We start from the raw sequence: 18,474 nt of genomic DNA, 5'->3' as shown, positions 1-18,474 counted from the left end.
AGAAGTATGGGTACGGCGAGTGGGAACGGGGCGGAGTGGGGCAGGCCAGGGGAGGCTCTTCTGTGCTCCGGACAGTGGTAAAATCAGTGAGGCAAAGAGATGAAAAATAAACAAAAGTAACATTTCTTGTCACTCGTTAAAACAGGAGGGGAGTAGGAAGAGTGTTTTGTGAAATAGTGGTTTTCTCTTTCACAGCCGGTATGGTTAGTTTAGAGAGGAAGCACCACAGGGCAGGACTGTGTCATTGACGCGGATCCCATTGTGCAGCGAGTGCCTGACTTGTTCAGTAAATGCTGTTGAAGATAAAGTGCCTTCTAGCGTGGTTCAGTGAGCTGTGTGTTGATCTGCTCCCTAGTTCTGAATTCCTTCTGGAAGCTCGGGCAGGGAGGATGATACAGTCAGACAGAGGAGCAGATCTGCCAGACAAGGAGGACAAGACACTTTCTATGGCAACCAATCCGAAGAATGGTATGTGGTGCCGGGGTTCGTTTTCTAGACCAGAAGGGCCTTATACTATCACTCTAAATTTAGGGGTAGAAATTCTGATAGGCGTGTTGTGATTCCTTTCAGTAGCTTGTCCTACCACGTCTATTGGCTTTAAGTCTGAGCAACTTTCAAAGGAGGAAGGAAAGAAATTGACACAGTGGATTCAGAACCTCTTTTTTCACTACCCCACGGTGTTTTATTTAAATGTAGAACTTCACAAATTGTTCACATTCAGAATATCACTACAACAGATAGAATTTCTTTGAAAGCATTTGTAAAAACATCAAGGATTCACTAAAATTGTTCAGTCCCTTTCGTCAGTGGAATCGTGAGATTTGTATTAAAAACCTATTGAGAATTGGAATTTTTCAATAAGAATTTTCAGAAAAGGGAAAGACACATGACTCTATGCTTGAATTAGAGAGGGAGGATCCAGAAAATGCCTAGGTAATTTTGGAATAAACCAGAAGCTAGTAAGATTGGTGAGGGGAAAGCAATATTGCTCTCACAAAGTCTTCCATCTGTGTACTGTGAGCAATTATTTCATCTCATGTTGGCAACAACCCCATGGGAAAGCTAGCATGTTCTCACTATGCCACCGGAAGCTGGGTCTCAGACAGTTGGGTGACTTTCTGAAGCTCACGTGGTAAGTGATAGAATAGGGCTTAAAGGCAGATCTTTCGGCCTTACATCCAGCGTCCCTCCTCTGCTCAGGCTCCCCTGAGGCACGTCCCAGCTGAGCTGTCTTTCATATTGACACCTACCTTTCTTTCCACCATCTCTGCCCTCTCCCTTTCCCAGGTCTCTCCCAAATCCTGAGGCATGTGCTGCAAGAGCTGAATCTGTTCTACAGCCGGGACGTGAATGGCGTGTGTCTCCTGTACGACCTCCTCAACTCCCCGTGGCTGCAGGCTCTGCTGAAGGTGAGCACTCTGTGGCTTAGAAGTCCTTGCTCACTGTGGAGGCAGAATCTGCTTGTCCAACAGTGTCACATTTGTCAGTTGGCAAGAGACTTCAACTTGGAAAAAGTTTTTAGAAGGCAATCCTCAGAAAAGAGCTACACAAGCCTCTTAGCTGAGGAAGGAATTAACTTAGGTGGAAAAGACTATGGCAGCTCCTTTCTTCTCCACCAACTCCTTTTCCTCCAGAGGTCCCTGGGACCACAAATGGCTGTCACCATCACCCTTAGCAGCCATCTACAACCCTTTGTGCTTGAGGACAACTCAGGATAAATAAAAATGCTGTTACAAAATTATTCCTCTTTGTTATTTAAAACCAGGAAATGAGATATTTACAGTTCTGTTTAGGTATCTTGAGTTTTTCTTACACTGGGGATTTCTTCTTTTTTTAAATTCAGCTAAAATTTTATGCACTATACAGTAGCATCTACTATCTGACTAATTTTGTTCTTCCGAGCAAATGTTATTGTCAAGAAAGATCGTTTTGAAGTTATTTTCTGGGATGTGGGTGTTTCCTTCACTTAAGTGTAAAGTGTGGTCAGCCTTGTGACACATGCTAATGTTATATTCTTTAAGATAGGAGAAAAGTGGCATCATCTTTAGCATGAGCAAGGAAGTACTCCTCGTAGCACTTGTTTTAAAACACCTGATTTCTTTTCCATTCATCCGTTGTTGAACACGGGTTTTTTTCCATGTCTTGGCTTTTGTGAATAATGTGCATTGAAAATGCGATGCAGGTATCTCTTTGAGATACTGATTTCATTTCCTTTGGACATATACCCAGAAGTGGGATATATAATGGAATATTATTCAGCCTTAAAAAAGAAGGAAATCTCCCCTTTTGTGACAACATGGATGGACCTTGAGGGCATTATGCTAAGTGAAATAAGTCAGACAGAGAAAGACAAATACTTTCTTTGTATTCTTTTTTTTTGTATTATTGATCTCAAGTATGATCCCACTTGTATGTGGAATCTAAAAATGAGTTGCTTATAGAAGCAGAGAGTAGAAGGGTGGTTGCCACAGGCTGGGGGAAATGTAGAGATGTTGGTCAAAGGGTACAGACTTTCAATTATAAGATAAGTAAGTTCTGTGGATCTAACGTACAGTGTGGGGACTATATTTAACAATCATGTGTTGTGTACTTGAAAGTTGCTAAGAGAGTTGATCTTAATTGTTGTGACAACATACACACATAAAATGGTAATTGCGCGAGGTGATGGAGGTGTTAACTAACCTTATTGTGGTAATCGTTTTGCAGTATGTACGTATATCAAATCAATAAGCTGTACACCTTAAGTTTACACAGTGTTATCTGTCAATTATATCTCAATAAAGCTGGGGGGAGAAAAAACTACCTGATTTCTACTAGGCACTTTTTCCTCCTGGGATTAGCTGAAATAGGAGTTTCAAGGTCACTGAAGTCGTGACCTTTGCTCACCACTGGTAGGCTGGTTGTGCTTTGTGCTCCCTGTCTCGATCCGTCAGCCTTCATCACACCCAGGTAAACTTGAGCGCTGGCACCGAGGTAGAGCAGGGAAGCACCGTCATCCCACGTCTGATGGAGGAGAGCTGGGCTGAGCTGGCCTCGTGGACCTCATTTCTCCATCTGTAAGAGAAACTAGATTCCTAAAATAAGACTGCGGCTGCACCGTGGAGCTGGGCAGGCTTTGGTGTGCTCAGTCCAACTCTAGATCCTGGTGTGGAAAAAAATTCCCACAGGTCAGCAGAGACGAAGTTGGAATCTTTATAAATGAAATTTTACTGGGGAATTAAGGGAGGAAAAGCAAACAAAAGATAAGAGCAGGGTACAAACAAGCAATATCTCGTGCCCGGCCTCCCCTTCAGGTCCATGTGGCTCAGGCCCTGAGCAGCTGCCCAGTGCAGAGGTTCTTACCAGTCTCTGGCCCCAGACCCCTATTGGTCTCAATGCTGGAAACCCCACTCTTGCTTAGTTTACCAAGAGTGGAAGTTTCAATTTTTTTTTGGTCACTGTATTGGTTGGGGAAAATCAATTCCTAGTGGCAACCAGTACTCAAGCCTTTGAAGGATTAGGACCACCAAACTTGAGTGCATTTCTCTTTGACACCTTACTAAGACCACCACACATGTGCTACTTGGCTGCTTGTGCCGTTGTCCGGGGCGTTTCTTCCCATGGAGAGCCTTAAATCCAAAATGATACAGTCATGTCATCACGATGCCATTCCCACCCGGCCCTTCTGCAGGTGTATGACTGCCTCCAGGAATTCAAAGAAAGGAAGCCTGCACCCACCATGCCCCGCGCGCAGGCCGTATCCTGTGAGGTAAGATGACTGTCAGTCCGCAGAAGAGGAGAGCTTTAACGTGGCACCGTTCCACTCATAGTGCTCGTGTAAACGAATTAAGGCTTTAACGGAGATGTTTGATTGAGGATTATGCATCTAATAAGTGTTTCTCATTGAGCTTTAATGGAAAGAAGAAAATTGGCCTGCTGTCTTCCCAAATTAAAAGAAATGAACAGAAATAACATGTTTAGCATATTTTTCCTTTTTTCTCTAAACCTTGGATTCAATGAACCCTGAGTAAACAGGGTGATGTTATACTCATGATTCCCAAATTCATATCTCCAGCTGGGCTCTTTCCCTGGACTCCAGACCCTCATACCCAACTGCCTCCTCCCCATCTTATTTATATGATGTTCAATGGGCCCCTCAAACTTACCCTGTCCTAGACGGGGCTCCTGATCTCCCCACCCCCAAAGCCACTCCTCTCCCAACATTTTCTGTCTTGGTGATGACATCTTTGTTCTTGTAGTGCTCATGCCCAAAGTCTTTGGGGTTGTCTTTGATTTTCTCTTTCTCTCATACCTTACACCCAATCTGTCAGCTCTAGTTTCAAAATATGTCCAGAATCTCCCCACCTCCACTTTGCCACCTGACGTAAGCATCGTCATCTCTTAGATAGACGACTGCAGTGTAGCCTCCTGCCTGGCCTCCTTCTTCTCTAGTCCTCTGTAGTCTATTCCCAGCACAGCAGCTGAAGAGATTCCCCCCTCTTTTTTTTTGTTGTTGAGGAAGATTGGCCCCAAGCTAATATCTGTTGCCAATCATCCTCTTTTTGCTTGAGAAAGATTGTCCCTGGGCTAACATCTGTGCCAATCTTCCTCTATTTTGTATGTGGGATGCCACTTCAGCATGGCTTGATGAGTGGTGTGTAGGTTCGTGCCTGGGATCCAAACCCACAAACCCTGGGCTAGTGAAGTGGAGTACGTGAACTTAACCACCATGCCCCTGGGCTGGCCCCAAGAGATACCCTTTAAAGGCTAGTCAAGTCATGTCACTTCTCTGCTCAGACCCGGTCAATGACTTCCCATCTCAGGGTAAACATCAAAGTTCTTACAGTACCAAACATAACGTAGCCCCCACCACCTTTCTGACGTCCACTCTCTGCTGTCCCCTTGTTCACTCTGCTCCAGCCAGATGAACCCCTGGGGTTGTTTGAACTGGACGTGCTCCTGCAGCAGCCCTTGTCCTCATTCTGTTCTATGTCAGGAACACTTTTGCCCTTATATCCATGTGATTTGCTTCCTCGTCTCCTTCTGTCTCCTCTCAAAATGTCACCTTCTCACTGAGGCTTTCTCTGTCACCCCATCTAAGACTACAGTCCATAGCACTCACTGTCTACCTTCGCTGCTTTATTTTTTTTAAACTCTCCTCACCATCAAATACAACTGTTTCTTTTATGTACTTATGTATTTTATTTGTGGTCGGTATCTCCTCACGAGAACATAAAGTCCATGAGAACCGGGACTTTTGTCTGACAGTTCACTGCTGTATTTGCATCACTTACAACAGTGCCTGGCACATGGTAGATGTTCAACAAATATTTGTTGAATGGACAAATAAATGTAATCCTTTTTATTATTTTTTGCCCAAACCATATTAAAATGAATAGAAAAAAAGAAGAAAAAGTGTACCCTCAATTCCAGTAATCAACAACTCAAGTTGTTCTCAGTTGTCCAAAGGAAAACACACACATGGTATTTTATTCAGTTGTAATCCTAGCGAATGGACGTAAAGCTTAGCAAACTGCTGGTTTTCACTTGGCCATAGGTAGAGATGCTCAACTGCTGAAGATTCATGGAGTGATTAAAGGTCTTATGGCCTGTCAGGAAGCAGGTTTACACCTAAACCACATCAAAGAGGTCAGAATTTATTCTGTTTAGCACTTTTTTATTGCAACAAACATTAAAATTACTAGGGGCCGGCCTGGTGGCGCAACGGTTGAGTTCGCACATTCTGCTTCGGCAGCCTGGGGTTTGTCATTTCAGATCCCGGGTGCAGACCTAAGCACTGCTTGTCAAGCCATGCTGTGGCAGGCATCCCACATATAAAGTAGAGGAAAATGGGCACGGATCTTAGCTCAGGGCCAGTCTTCCTCAGCAAAAAGAGGAGGATTGTGGCAGCAGTTAGCTCAGGGCTAATCTTCCTCAAAAAAAAAAAAAAACCATTAAAATTACTAATCAAATAAAAAGCCCTAAAATATAAACTACTATTCCCATTTTTCCAGTTGAAGAATGGAACATCCCATGGGATTAAGCTACCTGAGTTCTTGAGGTATGTGAGCCTGTACCTGGAGAACTCAGATCCTGTAACCCACCCGTCAAGATTCATATCAGCAAATAGCTGTCGTAGAGCCACTGGAGGGGAGTTGCCTTGGTGCATGTGATGTTACAAAGTGATGCTAGCTCTTCTTCCATGCCTGTGATGTGCCGAGACTGGGGCACAGGGGTTTGGATCTACCCCAAATCTTGGGTTCTACCTGCTGTAGTAAAGTTTAGTGAATAAGGAAGGACCCCAGGCCCTGACTTTAAAGATGAAAAAGAAGCCTTCAATAACAGCTTTCTTAGGTCAATATCATGCTAGTCAGTATATCTGTTATCCAGCCTGGGTGAGGTTAACTAGGTGATGAAGATTTTTAAACATTTCACAACATATGCTTTTCCACCAACCAGGTAATGGAGATATTACGTGAAACTCCTAATTCTCCTGACATCAAAGAGCTGAGACAAATCCTCAGGGCTCCACACTTTAAGGCAAGTGCTTGCTAAAATAGACAAGATATCTGGCCCATAGACAAAGTTGGGAAGAAGAGAGGAATGTGATAGAAAATGTGCTCTCTGAACAGATGTTTTATTATTGTACTTAAAGATGTGGGGCTCAGAAGTGACTAGCTCAATGTCATCCGCATGGAGCCAAGCTTGCCGTATTTATGAGGCGGCATCTACAACTGTCCATGGTGTCAGTTCCCCCTGCAAAGCCACTGTCCCTCTAAAGTTCTGGGGGGCAATCGGGGTAGCATACTTCCTTTCCAACTTGCAGATATTTTAAGTTTTGGGTAAAGTGTGTGAAGGTATTTGGGAAATACTGTATAATGATGATTGACTCCATGAGGGGTGTATGAAGAGCATTTGATTGCAGAACAGAAACCTACCTCATGGTACCTGCAGAGTTTGAGATCAGTTTATCAATAAATTAGAAATTTAAGAGAAAGTCTGCATTTGGAGCAATGGAATTTATGAGTCAAAAATTTTAGTTCACAAGATTGAACCCTAGAGAATTTTCTCTGAGTTCCAACAAAGTTCTGTCCACCAGTCTCAGGCAGGGCTATAGAATGACAACTTCCCCACTCCATGAGGTGAAAATTTAACATGGTGGCCATTAGAAAGAACTCTTGGATCACACCCTACCTCAGGGAACTGCTTTTCCTCATTCTCTTCCACATAGGCCCTTGGGAGTCACTGGCAAACTGAACCAGCGACATGTTTTGATTACTGCCCCGCATTCTACCTTAATTGGGAAAAACATTACAAAAGTTGTTTTGCAGTTCATGGTTATGGGAGCACCACGGATTCCATGGGTTTCTAGGAAATCAGAAAGTGACAGAATACATTTCAGCGGAAATGCAAGGGTATATTACATAAAACTTGGCCTCTCTGTGCCTGGTTTCTTCATCTGTAAAATGTGGACAGCAAATGTACCTGCCTCCCAGAGTTATTGTGAAGATTGAGTTAATTCACATAAATTGCTTAGGACTGTGCCTGGCATGTACAGGTTGGTTGTTGTTTTGGCACGTGTCTTCCATAGTTCTTGGTCGCCATCTTCTAGATGGGTGTGTCCTTGGGTGACATTGTTCTCCTTTTCCTTCTCTGCTCCCAGGCCTTGCTCAGTGCCCATGACACTGTGGCTCAGAAAGATTTTGAACCCCTTCTCCCCCCACTGCCAGACAATATCCCTGAGAGTGAGGAAGCAATGAGAATTGTTTGTTTGGTGAAAAACCAACAGCCCCTGGTAAGGAAATCATTTTATCTTTTCATTTAGAATTATACCAGGATTAATTGTGGACCAATTAATTGTGAGCCTAGTAGTTACTTGGGCAATATTCTTGTTTGTGGTCACAGACAGAGTTTGAGGCATTCAGAAAATGAGGGGAATCCACGTTAATAATGGCTGAACTCGTCTTAATGATTTTTGCCTGTGGTTTCAAACACATTACATATTGAAATGTGTCACTAGGAAAGATTTCTGCTTAGTGTTTTTCTCTTTTGAAAGAGTTGTGAAAAATAAGATATATATTTTATTTTATTATTTGGCTCTCTGACATGGACATAGATTTCACTCAATTCCCATGTATTTGCCTAAGTTTTTTTCCTCTATTAATGGTAAGCTAAGTAAGGCATTAATTTGATTTTCTAAGAGTAGTCCCTTTGATTAGGTTGTAGTTGTGGGAGCTTTCTTTATCTTTGGAAGGATCTAAATATTCTTTTATGTCTGTGTGGTTGGATAGAGACCTTGGTAGGCCAAGGTTGAATGGCCTTTCGTTTTTGATGGCATGGTATGGCCCTGGTTGGTATGAATGCCCTCATCTGAAAGACCAGAGCTATGTTGAGAGAAGCCACGAGGAAAACCTCATGTTAGGTAAAAGAGAGATTCTGTTTACTCTCTTCCCAGGGAGCTACCATCAAGCGCCATGAGATGACAGGGGACATCCTCGTGGCAAGAGTCATCCACGGCGGGCTCGTCGAGAGGAGTGGTAAGCTGGAGCAGCAGGATACAAGTGTGACCAGAAAAATAGGAAACCCTTGATGGTCCAGTCTTCTTTCCAGGCAACCGCTGTTTCCTAACTAAGGTTGGGGCTTTAATAAGTTCCATTGCTTGGTTACTAAGAAGGAAGGACTAAATATTCCAGAGAAATCCTGTCCCCTGAGTCCCTCTCGTTCTAGGCACCATATTTACATTCTCATGGCAACCTAACAAGGTGAGTGTTCTGCCATTTTGCAGATGAGGAAACTGAAGCTCAAAGAGATTAGGTAACTAACTAGCTCAAGGTCACAGTTTGAGTCAGGGTTCAAGTCCAGATCAGCCTCACTCTATATTGTCAACTTTAACTCCTCACTTGGTCCTCTGCTTTCAAAAAGGCCCAGCTCTTCCCCAGCTTGAAATACCTTTGCTTGTCTTTTCTATCAGTAAACCGAATTTCTGTCCTTTCCCGGCTGTGCTTCTGAATCCAGCACTTCTGTACCTGCTGCCCCCTGTCCTCACTGCCCATGACCCTGGAACCTGGCCCAGGGGTTACCCCAACATTCTTAGAGTAATTACCCAAAGGATTTCCTTGGTGCTAAGCCCACTGGCCCTTCCTTTGGCCTCAGTTTTATTTTTACTTCTTTAGTACATCTGATGTTGTTGACCACAACTTTCTTGAAATTTTCATCATCCTTGGTTTCTGTTCCATGACCTCATCCTGTGTCTTGTCTCCTCTCTCTGACAGCTCCACCCTTTTACCTCGTATTTCTCAAGTCTTGATCTTAACCCCAAATTTCTCCACATTTTCTCTTTTGAGGAATGCCCCCTTTTTCCTTTATGATTTACTCCTGGCCCTGACATCTTTATTTTTAGTGTTATCTTCTTACCAGTGTTCCAGTTCCCTTTTAAAATATCAGATTAGCAAAAATAAAAATGTCACCATCAGTTACCACCCAGTGTTGGTGAAGAGATGGAAAACGCAATTCGTCTGCACTTTGGTGGTGGTGTGAGTTGAAAAAAGGAAACCAGTTTGCTTTATCATTATTACTGTTATTTCACAATAAATTTTAAAATGTTAGAGCATGCTTGGGTCAGCAAGTTTATTAAATGACTTTGGGACAGTGCCTCTATTTTTTGCCAATTTCTCTGTACCCTTCTTTGGTTTGTGTTCTTGTTTGCCCAGGCTTGTTATATGCTGGAGACAAACTGGTGGAAGTGAATGGAGTTTCAGTGGAGGGGCTGGACCCTGAGCAAGTGATCCACATTCTGGTAACAGTCTCCTCTTTGCCTTCTTCATGACTCAGCGCAGTGTCACAGCTGAACTGGGCCTGCCCGGTCCACAGTGTGTGCACTGCAATGAGGGGGTTTTCTCCCTCTCAGTAGCTTCCTTTCTGCAGGCCCCCAGACCTTGTCTGTTTCTGTTCACCTCATACTTCTCCCTCCCTTTCCCCTAGAAGATCTGGTGCCTCCTGGGAGCGTTCCCTTCCCAAGCTGCTCTTTCAGCCTCGGGAAGACTGCCAGTTCCGCAGCCCGGGTCCCTCAGCACCCTTATCACCTCTGTTGGAAACTGAGCCTGGGGTGGGCAGAGTGAGACTTCAGAGGAGACTCTGAACCTGAGCAAACCACCCTTTGCTCCCCTAACATTTTTATGCAGCTGGAATCCATTTAACAGCTTCCTTGAGGCAGCTTTGGGGTAGGAAAGATGAAATCAGAGGGCAGCATGTGGGGAGGGAGTCATCCTTGTTGGTCCTGCCACTGTCCTTGGTGGTTGGATCTGGGGATTTATGACCTGATTATATGACCCTTTAGTCTCTTAGGTCCCCATTCCCACCCTTCAAACCATTGCCTGAATCACAGTCCAGTTGTCAATAGCCAAGCAGCCATCTCCCCCATGCACACTCCAAGTGCGGGGCCTGAGCTCAATTACTATATATTATATAGACTAGTGGTTCTCATACTGGGTTCCTGAGGGAACCCTCTGTTTTCATAGATGTGCCTCAGGGATGGAGATGAGGAGTGGTATTATAAGGAATATACTAAGCACCTACATATTTTTGCATCACTGCTTGAAGATTCTGCATGGTATACAAGATACTGCAAAGGGAGCTTAAAGTCTGTCAATCACAGACACACATGCCTCCATCTCAGCCTTTTGGTGCCAGCCATGGAGCTGCCAGGACAGTGGGATTGTGAAATTCCTGAGAGTGAGTTCAAGGTCTTGTTAATCTCTGCATCTCCAATGCCTGTCACAGTGTATGAGACAGGGAGGTTCTTACCTCCCCCATCAGGCTAAGAGCTTCTGTGTGTCCTACAAATATTTGAGGGCCCCCCTATCCCCGCCATTAGCTTGGAAGCCTGTCAGTCCACCCAGAAGACTTGGGAGTTCCTCATCTTCCCCATCAGACCGGGCTGCCTGGTGCAGGAACAGATGTTTAGGAAATAATTACTGACTGAGGTATGAGGAGGCAAAGTTGGACCAAGAGCTTGTCTCCTTCCCCAGAGCCTGTGGGAAGAAGACTTTGCTGAGTGGGGTGGTCTTCATGGCAGCCAGATAGAGGGTCCCTGGGAGAGACCCGGCATCAGTGTGGGTTTGAGCAGACCAGTGACCCTGGAGCCCTGCAGCAGAGCAGAGCTAAATTTCTTTCTAATTTCCTTTCTGGGTAGTGATATGTAGCTGTTGAACACTTGTAGAAGTTCCTCTGGGGGTGTCACCATTAGACCTGGACACAGTGAGCTGTGGCTCCATCTGTCAAACCCTAGCGACCCAGAGAACTCTGTGATTTGTCATTCTTCCCCCTCTGGCGTTTTCTAGGCCATGTCTCGCGGCACAATCATGTTCAAGGTGGTTCCAGTTTCTGATCCTCCTGTTAATTGCCAGAAGATGGTAAGAATTTACTGAGGCTTCATATCACACACAGTAAGTCCTCAGATAACAGTAACAGTGACTAAATACTTTGTATCATACCACTGTCCTCTATAATGTGTTGGACATTTGTTTAATCCTGTATTGCATATTGAAAAATACTGCTGACACAAGAGGAAATCAATGAATGAGTACAATAAGAGGAGGTGGGGTACCAAGAAGTTAAGAAGTAACATCAAGAAGGGTGAACATTTAAGCAAAAACTTCTCAGAGCTAAAAGATTCTATTCCCAAAGTCACTTTTTTTCATGGCTCTTAGACTCAGTTCAAGAGAGACATTCTCCTTTTTGGTGAGGATGGAGAGGTAGGAACAGGAGGTGGAAGTGTGGTAGAAAGGGTTTTAAGTCTTGACAGCCATAGGTAAGGGCTCCTCTGATGGTTCCATTGTATATCTCCTGTCAGATGTACGTTCGTGCCATGACTGAGTACTGGCCCCAGGAGGATCCTGCCATCCCCTGCATGGATGCAGGGTTGCCTTTCCAGAAGGGCGACATCCTCCAGATTGTGGACCAGAATGATGCACTCTGGTGGCAGGCCCGGAAAATCTCAGACCTTGGTACCTGTGCTGGCCTAATCCCGTCTAACCACCTTCTGAAGAGGTAAGAAAAGTCGTCACTCCTGAACTCAGGACCGAGTCATCAGGAAACAAAATGTCTTCTCAGGCTTCTCTTATTGCAGTTAAGAGGAGATAAGGAGAGACAAGCAGATGGATGAACACACACTGGCTTATAAATCCAAATGTCAACTTGTCGATGTGCCCTAAGCATCTTAAATGCCAAGGGGACCAGAATAATCGTGTCAGCTAGAAAAGAGAGTAAAGCACTGGGGAAACTGAATTACACTTTAAAAGGTGGTTCTAACTCCTTCTACTAATCTTTCAAGGCTGAGTTGAAACCTCAGTTACTGAATCCCAACCCACCATCCTCACCTTTGTGCTGTTGAGGTCCAACGAAGTGAGTAAGATAGAAAGAAGATAGAAAGAGGTCCAAGGCTCAGCCAATGTTAAGAGGTCATGAAGAAGAAAAGGAATCAGTAAAGGAGATTGAAAACAAATGACTAATGGACAGGATGAAAATCAAGACAGTATAGTGTCCTGATCAACTGTGTCAGCCGCTGCTGAGAGGACTGGGAACTGACCACTGGGTTTCCCAATGCAGATCATTGGTGATCTTGATGAAAGCAACTTCGGTGGAGGAGTGAGGCCAAAATCTTAGTAGAATTGGATTTGAAGAAATGGATGACAATGAGCATGGAAAACTCTTTGAGACATTTTGGCATAAAGCAGAGCAGAGCAATGGAAAAATAGCAAGAGGGGAAAGTGCAGCGGTGCAAGAGAACTTCCTTAGATGGGGTAAATAACGCTGGTGAGAATGGTCCAGTGAGAGGGGAAGTTTTTGTGATTCAGGAGAAAGAGAAGAGAATTGCTGTTCTTGATGTCCTTGAGCCGGCAGAAGGATATATGATCTATTGTACAAGTAGACAGTTTGGCCTTATGTAGGATCATCGGCAGTTCACCCACAGCAGGAGTGACAGCAGGGAATCCAGGGTATGTGGGTACAGTTGAGGATGGGAGATATGGGGAGAGCATGGAAGTTCTCTTCCAACCACTCTTATTTTCTCAGTGAAATAAGAAGCAGTGTCATAAGCTGAGAGTAAGGGTGGGTATGGAGGGATCGGGAAGGAGAGAGGAGAAAGTTGAAAAGTTTTATGAGGACTGGAGAGCAAATGGATTAGGTCAATATAGTCGGATCAGCATTAAGGGCCCTCTTAAGGTTAATGGTCATACATTTGAAGTGATTCTGGTCAGCTTCCTGGGGGCAGGCCCAGATTAGACAGAGTTGGACCTGGCAGTAAACCAAGGGAAGGCCCAAGGAGCGATTCCAGTGAAGGACTGTGGCATTTAAGTTCTTGAAGGAGGGAGGTAAGGGGTAGGGGTCAGTGGATAGCAAGTAAGATCAATGGATTATAGGTCCCAATGGGGTCAACAGATTATTGGGGTTGAGAAGATAGGAAGTGTTGGCAGAAGAAAGGGATGCTGTAAATTGAAATTATGGAGAGATTTCCATTACTGGTACTGAGAAGTTCCAGGGTATTATGTCAGTGGGAAGCAGTGGCTGAAGTAGAATGAGGGAAGGTCTTTGGAAGAGAGGAGATGAGGGAACCAGGCAGTTAGGGGGTTTGGAGGGCATTCATGCGCCTAATGAAATCATCAAGAATTAGTACAAGACAGTGTGGAGGGCAAGAGAGTGAGCAGGAATGATCTGGGGCAGCTCCCAGAAGAGCAGGGGGAATGACATTTAAAGTGAGGGCCTCTAGGGAACATGGAGAGTGGTCTGGGGTGGCCAGGAGAAGCAGGTGCACAGACCAGCTCCAGGCCAGTGGAGGGAAGGCTGCGCTGGCCCAGCTGGCAGAGCCCGTTGCGCGCACCTCATCTCACATCCCGTGTCAGTGAGTCATGGCGGCAGCCTGCAATCAGCCACGAGGGGGGATACTGATGCGAGAGAAATCAGCAGAAGCCACACCTCAGGGCCGCCCTTCCGCCGGAGCTGGTTTTCCAGCACACCCCTGGGAGTGGGAGAGGAGCCAGCCACCTCTTGAAAGGGAGCAGTGTTTGGGGCCGGCCCGGTGGCGTAGTGGCTAAGTTTGTGTGCTCTGCTTTGGCTGTCTGGACTTCCCAGGTTCAGATCCTGAGTGCAGACCTACACACTGCTCATCAAATCATGCTGTGGCAGTGTCCCACATACAAAATAGAGGAAGACTGGCACAGATGTTAGCTCAGGGCCACTCCTCCTCAAGCAAAAAGAGGAAGGTTGGCAACAAGTGTTAGCTCAGGGCTAGTCTTCCTCACTAAAGAGAAAGAAAGGGAGCAGTGACCTTAAGAAGACCTGGGTGGGTGGATGGTGCCTCATAGAGATTAAAAGGCAGAGGAGAAGGGATGACCTGAGCTTTGGGGCCTGACAAGAACAGGGATAAAGGCCTAATGAGATTAGCCCTTATGGTCTCAGGACAGAAAGTGGTGAGGAGGCTCGGGTATGGGTCTTGCAAGGAGCACACAGAAATGACAGGCTTATCAGATTGGTGCACAAATACAGGACAGTAGAAAGGGTTGAAATTCTTGTGGCTCTAAAGAAAGTGTAGAGCATCAACGGCGTGGGAGGGAAAGCAGAATGTGCCGTGGAAATTCCGAGACCAGCTGAAGCAGGCTAGCGTGGGAGAGGCAGGGGGCATGGCTCGTTTACTGAAGCCCTGTGGTCTCTGAACTGGTGGTCAGAGGCCAGATTTTCAGTCTTAGTCGGTGTTGCTCTGAAAACATCCTGTCAGGCAGGAACAAATGATAAGAAAGGTTGTGCATTTGGAGAATGTATTTGACAATGTGTTTGGAGAAGAAATCTCCCTTTTTACTTGGGTGGAAGGCGGCAGAATTCCAAGAAACCTTCTGGCCTGGATCTGTTTCACCTGGGTTAACCTGAGTTGATTTTTTTTCTCATGGTGTATTTCTTTTTGCATAGGAAGCAGCGGGAGTTCTGGTGGTCTCAGCCATACCAGCCTCACACCCACCTCAAGTCAACCATATGTGAGTGTGCCGAAACCTCAAACCCAGTATGTGCATCATCGGGAAGGCTGCTGCCTCTCCCAGGGCTGGCTTCCTGCCCAGGAGAGGATCTTTAAATGTTGCCACTGCCCCATAGAACCTCCTGGCAGCTGTCTGAAATCCTACACTAGACATTCATTCCTTTGGATTTGAAAGAGTTTTCAGTTTATGAAAATGCAACTGTTCCTGTGTTGGGGACACCTTCAGTGACAGTTCCCCATCCTGAAGCCCCTCCAGATCCCTGCAGCTAGCACATACATTATAACCTACTGGCAGGCACGGCAGTATGTGTGCCATGCGCAGATCCCTGCAGCTAGCATATACATTATAACCTACCGGCAGGCACGGCCCTTCATCTGGGTTCTGTTTAGAGGGGCTAAATGTCACACTGTTCAAAAGCTCTGATTAACAGCTGTGTGTGCCTTTGATGAATAAACCTGGGACTGAATTGCTGCTTAAGGAATGTAATTTGTTTGCTAGACAGTATTATGCAAACAGCAGTGTGGGAATGGTTAGGAAAGGGCTCGATGGTGGCGAATGCTTGTCACCAGCTTCCTGCCTTCATAAAGGGCGCTGTGGCTTGCAGAGCCCACTGGAACCTGCTGAGTCAGGCCCTTCCAAAACGGCCCTTGGGAAGCACTCCTGCCAAAGGAGTTCATGAAGGAGGTGAGGCGCCAGGAGGAGGGAGAGGGGCTGGAAGGGCCTAAAGCAGACAACAGCATCGACAGATTTGCCGTGGCAAGTCCTCACCCACTTTATTTCTCACTGCTCTAAGATGAAAATGATTTTCTCTTGAAAAGATCTGATGACAACTATAGAGACATTTTTGAAAGCAAACACTCTTACGAGTCCTTCACACTGACAGTACTTTCACACTACCTTCCAGCTGTGGAAACGTATTTTATATAGTGATTACTAGTAACAGCTGCGATACGTCGTTTTATCTTTTTTTTAACTTAACATTTTATCAGAAACATTTATATATCAGATAAACATGATATAATCTTCATAGAGATATTGTAGTTATTTTCCCTGTGTTTTAGAAAAGTTTGTTTACCAAACCAGAGTGAAGTACTTTTTTAACTCATTTTCCTATTTCATTTATCAAAGGCACATGGAAATGTTAATTAAGCTTCTAATCAGTATTTGATAATAGTATGACCACTGGTTGACTTCTAATTTGCTCATGTAGCCTAAGGGCCATTTATATTAGACTTTCGGAAGAAAGTCTATCCTGAAAATAGATTGTAGCCCCTTATTATTATCCTCACAAATCTCTAAGTCCAGGAACCCCAGAGTTGGAGCCGCCTTCTTAAAGGGTCACCTCTCCCAGGGATGTTTCTGATGGAGCACAGTCATTTTCTAAACTGTTAGGTCATTTCTTTTGTTTTTAATTGTTGTATGTGATGCTGCAAGGAATGTTATTTTGTATTTTTCTGCTCTGCTTAAATGTTACCATACAAAAAATAATCTCAGGAGCAGGTTACTGCCTCAAGAGGTATTGGCAACTTTATTAATGGAGAGTTGTTGAAAAAAAAGAGTTATTGACAAATTCCAGGCCTATGTTAGTTTACAGATGATCATTAAAAAGTTATTTCCCGAAGATGCACTTGTAGTTGGCATCCCTCTTCCTGGCCCTCCCTCCCTTCTCTCTCTCTTTCTCTTTCTTTCTTTCCTTTCTTCCATTCGAGATTGGAGTTCCTCAAATATGCTGAACTAAGCATATTAATTCAGAAATCAATAGAACGCGACCCTTATAGATCTTATTGGGATGGAAGGGAGTAGCATTTGCCAGAAGCAACTAGATCCCATTTCCAACAAGGCTCATAAATGTATCAGTTTCTATAGGATATTCCCTTATCGTTTTGTTACTACGTCTCCACTGAATTTCTAGAGAATAATTTTGTCACTTTGCTTTCCTTACTGTAAGTAAATTAATCTGGGAAACTATAGCATAAACTATTGTGCTCTCTTTCTCTTCTTTTTTCCCCCCTGCTTCAATCGTTCATCTGTACTCAGCGATTTCTATAGATGAAGGTAAGAAATAGTATTTGGAAAAAAAAAAAAAAAAAAAACTCATCTCCAAAGTCTCCTAGAAATTTCCTTTGGTTTTCTGAATTCAATTCAGTTCAGCTATTTATTAAGCTCTTCCTATGTATCTAGTAGTGTACTAGTCACTAATAAACTAATTTATTAAAATGTGTCAGTCAAAAGAATGTACTCACAGTGTAATTGTCCTAACACTGAGAGGAATAAAAGAAAAGAGAGCCAATATTTATAGGCAGCCCAGAGTCTAACACGGCACAGGGTAAGAACTCAGTTAGAAGTTGTGAAACTGATCTCCTGTTTTATTTCAATTGCTTTATGCACAATGTCTAAAAATAACCCTGTAAGGAAATCGTTATTGTTCACATTTTATGGATGAAAAGATTGAGGTTCAGAGAAAGAATGAACATTGTCAGAAGTTGCAAGCAGTATAGTCCGGACTGAAGTTTCTGTCTGTCTGAAGGGCCCTGCACCAAGGGCAAATGGGACCTCCAGTTATTACCCCTCCCTTTCTCCATGTCCAGACACCCAGATGACTCCTCATGATGTCACACACACACACACACACTCGAACATATACACACTCACTCACAAAATCTAGAAGGCAAGTTGCTGTCTGTCTGCTTGTGGAGAGGTGGAGAAGAGAGAAGAGCAGTCCCCTTGGTCCGCCCACATTTCATCCCTGAAGCTGGAAAGGGGAAGGGAGGAAGGGTGCACGGGCAGGTCTTTGCAGGGGGCTGGGTCTATGTGGTCTTGGTGGGTAACAAGCCCCCTGTCTTAGTCCACTCGTGCTGCCATAACAAGATACCACAGGCTGGGAGGCTTCAACAGTAGGTTCTCATTCCTCATGGTTCTGGAGGCTGGTAGTCCAAGATCCAGTTTCTGGCAGGGTTGGTTTCTGGGAGACTTCTCTTCCTGGCTTGGAGATGGCTGCCTTCTCTGGGTGCTCATGCGCCTTTCCTCTGTGAATGTGGGGTAGGAGGAAGGGAGGGGAAGAGAGAGAGAGATCAGTCCGATGTCTCCTCCTTTTATAAGGCCACCAGTCCTTTTGGATTAGGGCCCCAACTTTATGACCTCATTTAATCTTAATTACCTCCTTAAAGACCCCATCTCCAAATACAGTCATACTGGGGGCTGGGGCTTCAACATAGGAATTTTGGGAGGATACAGATCAGTGTGTAGCACTCATCCTAGCCCATCGTGTGGAACTGTTGATTTTGAGGGAGCAAATCAGTGGCTCTCTGAGATCCCAGAGTACCTATTAGAAAAATCAGGGCTACTCGTGCTGTTAATGGAGAATCACCCCTGGCCTCTGTAAAACAGAAATGACAATTGTAGATTTTGTTTGCCTTAAAAAAACCCATAACCCTATAGGTATATCCTAGGAACTAGTGAATTCCCTGTTGTT

At 44.6% G+C, this 18,474-nt stretch overlaps 1 protein-coding gene across 1 annotated transcript in view; it reads left to right on the top strand.

The window, feature by feature from the left end:
* The first annotated feature begins 389 nt into the window (after positions 1 to 389).
* Positions 390 to 18,474, top strand: part of MPP4 (MAGUK p55 scaffold protein 4) — a 35,890-nt gene continuing 17,805 nt past the window's right edge. The window contains exons 1-11 of the mRNA XM_046659422.1: positions 390 to 468; positions 1,288 to 1,409; positions 3,671 to 3,748; positions 6,439 to 6,519; positions 7,643 to 7,774; positions 8,435 to 8,516; positions 9,690 to 9,775; positions 11,319 to 11,390; positions 11,831 to 12,027; positions 14,938 to 15,002; positions 17,040 to 17,057. Coding sequence (XP_046515378.1) covers positions 390 to 468; positions 1,288 to 1,409; positions 3,671 to 3,748; positions 6,439 to 6,519; positions 7,643 to 7,774; positions 8,435 to 8,516; positions 9,690 to 9,775; positions 11,319 to 11,390; positions 11,831 to 12,027; positions 14,938 to 15,002; positions 17,040 to 17,057 — 1,012 coding nt within the window. The remainder of the gene's footprint in view (positions 469 to 1,287; positions 1,410 to 3,670; positions 3,749 to 6,438; positions 6,520 to 7,642; positions 7,775 to 8,434; positions 8,517 to 9,689; positions 9,776 to 11,318; positions 11,391 to 11,830; positions 12,028 to 14,937; positions 15,003 to 17,039; positions 17,058 to 18,474) is intronic.

This window comes from Equus quagga, chromosome 4 (assembly GCF_021613505.1).
Source record: "Equus quagga isolate Etosha38 chromosome 4, UCLA_HA_Equagga_1.0, whole genome shotgun sequence".
In the NCBI taxonomy this organism is placed as follows: Eukaryota; Metazoa; Chordata; class Mammalia; order Perissodactyla; family Equidae; genus Equus; species Equus quagga.
This window is presented reverse-complemented; position numbering and strand designations above follow the sequence as displayed.